Consider the following 7,265-nt stretch of genomic DNA (forward strand, 5'->3'; position numbering starts at 1 on the left):
AGTTATTTTCTTAAATTCCAATTATGTACTCAGTCATATTCATTCATTTGCATATCTTATCTCAGTATTTGTTATCATTTACTGCTACATCATGTTATCATCATTCGGGCTGAGTGGTATGAGATATGTGAGCCTGTTAGACTGGAAAGATTGATGACTGAGTTGGGGCCTGAGAGTTGTGTTGTGAATGATGTTGTGGATCGGGTTGCACGCCGCAACAGACCTTATAGGTTTTATCTATTATTATGGGACCGGGCTGCATGTCGCGGAATGCCATGTTAGCTTTATATTAGTGCTTGGGAAAGATCCGCCCCTCCAGAGTTTGACATACCAGTAGTGAGCGCAGGTACCATACAATGCTGAGTGATTGAGTGTGCTGAGTGATAGAGAGTGTTAAGTGGGAGTGTGAGACAGTGATATTGAGTACTCTAAGAGTATGAGTACATGAGTTTATCACTGTGATGCATTACATGTGACATGCACATTTGACATGCAGACATAAAGATATAACATTCCTCATAATAACTATACTTGGCATACTTTATCAGTATTGAGCTTAAATTATTGAACTTGGAAGCATGTCTACATTTATGTACTGTGTAAAAATTGATTATGGGATTTCTCTGGGTTGTTACTGCCTATTATATCTGTAATGTTATTATCTAGATCTGGACTGTACCTTTCTGAGCTCGTCACTGCTTTCAGCCCAAGGTTAGCCCTGTTACTTATTGAGTATATTAGGTCGGTTGTACTCATACTATACTCTGCACTTCGTGTGCAGATCCAGGTACATCTAGACACGACGATTGCTAGACTTGGTGCAATATATGCTTAGAGATTATTGAGGTAGCTGTTATGATGCCCGTAGACCTCGATTCTCCTTCCTTTCAGTTTATTTAGTATTATTCTATCTTTCAAATAGTTGTATTAGAGACTCAGATTATATTTACACTTAGTAGCTCATGTACTCGGTGACACCCGGATTTTGGGGATTTTATAGTTGAGTCGCAGTTGTTCTTATCGGTTATTTATTAGATTTTTCACTGTTAAACTTATTATATCATGCTTTTAATTTAAAATGCGTAGTTATTTTGTGATTGTCGATTTGCCTAGTACAGTGATAGGCGCCATCACGACTTGTTGAGATTTGGGTCGTGACAAGTTGGTATTAGAGCCTAGGTTACATAGGTCTTACGAGTCATGAGCAGGTTTAGTATAGTCTTGTGGATTGGTACAGAGACGTCTGTACTTATTTTCGAGAGAATACCGAATTGTTAGGAAACTTCTCTTTCTTGTATTCTTGTCGTGCGAATTTGTTGATTCCGGAAAACTAAACTTCTATTATTTTATTCTCTCACAGATGGTGAGGACACGCATGATTGGATCAGGCGGACGACCACTTGTACCACCAGCTAGGACCACGAGAGGTCGGCGCCGCGATAGAGGTCGAGGTGCAGCTCGTACAACACCTAGAGCTCACCTGTGGAACCACCAATTGCTCCAGCTCAGGAGCAGATACAAAATGTGGTTGAGCTGGTAAGACCATCTCAGGCACTAGCTATTCCCATTGTGACTCCAGGCCTGCAGGAGGCTTTGGCCCAGATATTGATAGCATGCACTAGCCTTGCTCAAGCGGTTTAAGTTCCGGCCGCACTAGCTACTTCTCAGGCCGGGGGAGGTGCTCATACTCCAACCGCACGTACTCCAGAGGAGGTAGTTCAGGGACTCCAGATACCGGGGCAGTACCAGCCCAACCTGTTGTAGCTGCTCAGGCCCAGGTTGGTCCACCTATGAGTGAAGAGGAGCAGAAGAGACTAGAGCGGTTTGGGAGGCTTAGGCCTCCAGAGTTCAGTGGGGCTGAGTCAGAGGATGCTCAGAATTTTTTAGACAGGTGCCAGTAAATCTTTCACACGGTAGGTATTCTGGAGACTAGTGGAGTCTTATTTACTACTTTTCAGTTATCGAGGGCAACCTTCAGATGGTGGGAGGCCTATGAGTTGAGCAGGCCAACCGCCACTGCACCACTTACGTGGAATGAGTTCTCAGTTCTCTTCTTAGAGAAGTTTTTCCACAGACCTGCAGGGAGGAGTTGTGTAGGCAGTTTGAGCAGCTACGCTAGGAGGGTATGTCAGTGACTCAGTATGAGATGAGATTTTCAGAGTTGGCTCGTCACGCGATCTGGTTGGTTCCCATAGATAGGGAGAGGATTATGAGGTTCATTGATGGACTCAACTATAGATTGCGCTTCATCATGACTCGGGAGATTGCATCAGATGTTAGGTTCAACGAGGTGGTTGATATTTCTAGGTGGCTAGAGCAGGTTCGTAGTCAGGAGCATGAGGAAAGGGAGGCCAAGATGCCTCGTGGTTCGGGTAGTTTCAGTAGTTCCTCATCTAGAGGGCAGTCCCACCATAACAGGGGTCGCCCTTATAGGCCCGCTCAGATGGCTCATCCGGTTCATTGTGGTGCATCAGTTAGCCATGGTTCATATAGTGCTCATACGGGTCAGTTATCTCTCAATGCCCTCCCAGCTCAGAGTTCATCAGTATTAGGTCCTTCTAGCAGTTATTCTAGTTCTCGGGGTCTGATTCAATCTCCATCGCCATTGACGGATTGGAGTTGCTTCGAATGTGGGGAGTTTGGGCATGTGAAGAGGTATTGTCCCAATCTCTTGGGAGGTCTAATTCAGCAGAGGGGTCAGGTTATGACTTTCGCACCAGTTACTTCACCACCCACTCAGCCAGCTCAGTGTGGGGCTCAGGCAGCTAGAGGTTGCCCTAGAGGGGAGGCCGATCAGGTGGTAGTCAGGCTCGATGCTATGCTTTTCCCGTGAGACTAGAGGTCGTTGCTTCAAACACAGTGATCACAAGTATTGTTTCAGTTTGCCACAAGGATGGTTCCATGTTATTTTACCCTAGTTCCACTTATTCAATATGTATCATCGTATTTTGCTCGTTATTTGTATATGCCCCGTGAGTCCTTAGTTTCGCTTGTTCATTTATATATGCTGGTGGACGATTCTATTATTATGGACTGTGTGTATCGGTCGTGTGTGGTAACCATTGGGGCATTGGAGACGAGAGTTGATCTCTTATTACTTAGTATGGTTGATTTTAATGTGATTCTGGGCGTGGATTGGTTGTCCCCATGTCATGCTATTCTGGATTGTCATGCTAAGACTGTGACGTTGGCGATGCCGGAGTTACCTAGGATCGAGTGGAGAGGTTCTCTGGACTATGTTCCCATTAGGGTGATTTCATACCTGAAGGCCCAACAGATGGCTGGGAATGGGTGTTTGTCATATTTGGCTTTTGTGAGGAATATTGATGCTGATACTCCTACGATTGATTCTGTTCCGGTAGTGCGAGACTTTTCGGATGTGTTTCCTGCAGACCTGCCGGGCATGCCACCCGACAGGGACATTGATTTTGGTATTGACTTGGTACCGGGCACTTAGCCCTTTTATATTCCTCTGTATTGCATGGCACCAACAGAGTTGAAGGAATTGAAAGAGCAGCTTCAGGAGCTTCTTGTGTCACCTTGGGGTACACCAGTTCTATTTGTGAAAAAGAAGGATGGTACTATGCGGATGTGTATTGACTATATGCAGTTGAACAAATTTACAATTAAGAACAAGTATCCTTTGTTGTGCATTGATGACTTATTTTACCAGCTTTAGGGAGCTAGAGTTTTCTCTAAGATTGATTTGAGGTTTAGGTATCACCAGTTAAAGATTCGGGACTCTGATATTTTGAAGACGGCATTCAGGACCCTCTATGGTCACTACGAGTTCCTTGTGATGTCTTTTGGGCCGACCAATGCCCCATCAACATTCATGCATACGATTTGTGCAAGGTTCTTTGATTGATTTTCATGGATTCACATGAGAGAGGAGAAGACGAAAGGGGAAACAGGGCGGTCGTTTGTGGAAAATGAGCTAGGGTTAGGGAGTGGGGGTTCGGCCGACTCTGATTTAAGAGTGAGAGACAAAATCTGGGATGTTGGATCTGATGATCAACGACCCTGATAATTTGGGCACTTAAGGGTTTTTAACAGATTTAAAAATAAAAATATGAGAACCGTTAGATCTTCTATTTTCAACGGCTGAGATCGAATTGGATAGAATGTTTAAAATTAAAGGAGAAACGGAGATAAAATGAGGGTCGTTGATCTGTAGGATGGATGACCCAGATGGATTGTGTTTCTTTTGTGAGTGATGGAGACGAGTGACGTGGCGTGCTTGATGACCCAGATTGATTGTGTTTCTTTTGTGAGTGATGTAGACGAGTGACATGGCGTGCTTTGATTGGTTCTCATAGAGTGGCAAGGATTGCCAACTTGGAATGGAGGGATCTTTTGGACGGGGTCAGTTGACGATTGGGCCTATGTGTTGGGCTAAATTTATTTCAAAAGCAGCAAATTTGTGTTTAATTAGAGATTTGCAATTGTAGCCTTTTGGTTTTCTAACCCCTTTTAAAATTGACTTGATTAATTTCCAATAAAATGTAGTAAAATTATAATTATCAAATATACTACTAATTATTATGATTATTTGTAAAATACTTTATCTTCTAAATTATGACACTGATTTCGAATTATGAACATAGTGACCTTTTTAACCAAAATTAAGAAATGATTAATTTAATTGTAAAACCCATATGGTGTATTTTATTTAAATAATCCAAAAATAATAAGTATATTTGAAATTACATAATATTGATACTAAATGATTAATTTCAAAACTAATACTTAATTAATTTGCAAAAATAAGTGTTTATTGATAGAAGATACTTTCAAAATATTTATTGTAAATTATTAAGTATAAGTAAATTAATTTTAAAAGGGAGGGTCAAAATTGGCCGTCAACTGTGTTCACCCAGTGTTTCATGTTTCCATACTCTGGAAGTATTTTAGTAATCCGTCTTATATTTTGGACTTCAGCACGGTTCAGTTAGATGGGACTTTGACTTATGATGTGAAGTCGGTGGCCATTTTGGATCGACATGTTCGAAAGTTGAGATCAAAGAATATAGCTTCAGTGAAAGTACAGTGGAGAGGTCAGCCAGTCGAGGAGGCTACTTGGGAGATCAAGCTGGATATGCGGAGCAACTATCCACACCTATTTGAGGCTCCAAGTATGATTTTAGACTCATTCGAGGACGAACATTCATTTAAGAGGGGGAGAATATAACGACTCGGTCATTTTAAGTATTGTAGTCCCATTTTCCCGTTTATTGCTTATTTTATGTTCTTTTGTTGTTATGTGACTTGCCGGGGTTGTTGGTTTGGTTCCAGGGATGTTTCAGAATGAATTGGGACACTTAGTCCAAAGGTTGGAAGCCTAAGTTGAAAGAGCTGACCGGATGTTAAATTATGTGTAAATGACTCCGGAATAGAGTTTTGATGGTTCTGATAGCTCCGTATGGTAATTTTTGATTTAGGAGTATGTCCGGATATTGATTAGGGGTCCCTAGTTTGTTTTGGCTTGAATTGGCAAAAGTTGAAAAGTTGAAGGTTTGAAAAGTTGAGAAGTTTCACCGAGAGTTCACTTTGTTGTTACCAGGCTCGGATTTTGGTTAAAGTAGTTGGAATAGGTCTGTTGTTTCATTTATAACTTGTGTGCAAACTTTGAAGTCAATCGTAGTTGATTTGGTGTGTTTCGGCATTGGTTTTAGAAGTTGGAAGTTTAATAGTTTATTAGGCTTTAATTGGGGTGCGCTTCATGTTTTTGATGTTGTTTGATGTGATTTGAGGCTTCAACTAAGTTCGTATAATGTTTTAGGATATGTTGGTATGTTTGGATGGGGTCCCGGGGGCCTTGGGTGAGTTTCAGATTGATTGCGGATTGAGTTTGTGGCCTTGTAGAGTTGCTGAATTGCTGGTGTCTGGTTTCTTCATATGCATTCGCGAGATATGTCTCACATTCGCGATGTGTATCTGGGTGAATGGTGAAGTCTATTCTTCGCATTCACGAGAAGAAGAATGCATTCATAGAGGTCTTGAGGGACTGTGCTTCGCTATCGCGAGAAGGGACTCGCGTTCGCGTAGAAGGATGAGGTCGGCGGGGCACCAAGCATGTAAGCCTTCGCGTTCGTGGGAGATGTGTTGCGTTCGCGTAGGCATTGGTTTAGTGATCATCGCGTTCGCGGGAGATGGGTTGCGTTCGCGTAGGCATTGGTTCAGTGGTCATCGCGTTCGCGAGGGAGTTCTCTCGTTTACGTAAGAGGAATTTGGCAGCTGAGGATTTAGTACTTTGCGAACGCGAGGCAATTTCCGCGTTCGCGAAGAAGGCAACTAGGCAATAGTATATTATTTCCAAATCGATGGTTTTGTTCTATTTTTCATCTTTTGAGCTAGAGACCTCGGTTTTGGGCGATTCTTGAAGGGATTTTCAAGGATTTGATCTCTGATGTTATCATTTACTGTTACATCATGTTATCATCATTCGGGCTGAGTAGTATGAGATATGTGAGCCCGTGAGACTGGAGAGATTGATGACTGAGTTGGGGCCTGAGAGCCGTGTTGTGAGTATATTTTTGGATCGGGTTGCACACTGCAGCATGACTTATAGGCTTTATCTATTATTATAGGATCGGGTTGCATATCGCAGCAGGCCATGTTGGCTTTATATTAGCGCTTGGGCAGGATCTGCCCCTCTGGAGTCAAACATACTAGCAGTGAGCGCATGTACCGTACAGTGCTGAGTGATTGAGTGTGATGAGTGATTAAGAGTGATGAGTGGGAGTATGAGACAGTGAGATTGAGTACTCTCAGAGTATGAGTACATGAGTTTATCACTGTGATGCATTACATGTGACATGTAGACATAGAGATATAACATTCCTCATACTAGCTATACTTGGCATACTTTATCAGTATTGAGCTTAAATTGTTGAACTTGGAAGTATGTCTACATATTTGTACTGTGTACGAATTGATTATGGGATTTCTCTGTTATATATGTACTGTTATTATCTAGATTTGGATTGTACCTTTCTGAGCTCGTCACTATTTTCAGCCCAATGTTAGTCCTGTTACTTATTGAGTACATTGGGTCGGTTATACTCATATTACACTTTGCACTTCGTGAGCAGATCCAGGTACATCTGGATACGGCAGTTGCTAGACTTGGTGCAGTATCTACTTGGAGATTATTGAGGTAGCTACTATGACGTCTGCATCCACTCTCCTTCCTTTCAGTTTATTTAGCATTGTTCTATCTTTCAGACAATTGTATTAGAGACTCAGATTGTGTTGACACTTAG

At 42.1% G+C, this 7,265-nt stretch overlaps 1 protein-coding gene across 1 annotated transcript; it reads left to right on the plus strand.

Annotated features, from left to right (window-relative positions):
• Positions 1-2,125: 2,125 nt before the first annotated feature.
• Positions 2,126-2,833, plus strand: LOC138892781 (uncharacterized). The gene has a single exon (XM_070176519.1). It carries the CDS (start codon positions 2,126-2,128, stop codon positions 2,831-2,833), a length of 708 nt encoding a protein of 235 aa, XP_070032620.1.
• The last annotated feature ends 4,432 nt before the right edge of the window (positions 2,834-7,265 follow it).

Source organism: Nicotiana tomentosiformis, chromosome 5 (assembly GCF_000390325.3).
Source record: "Nicotiana tomentosiformis chromosome 5, ASM39032v3, whole genome shotgun sequence".
Taxonomy (NCBI): Eukaryota; Viridiplantae; Streptophyta; class Magnoliopsida; order Solanales; family Solanaceae; genus Nicotiana; species Nicotiana tomentosiformis.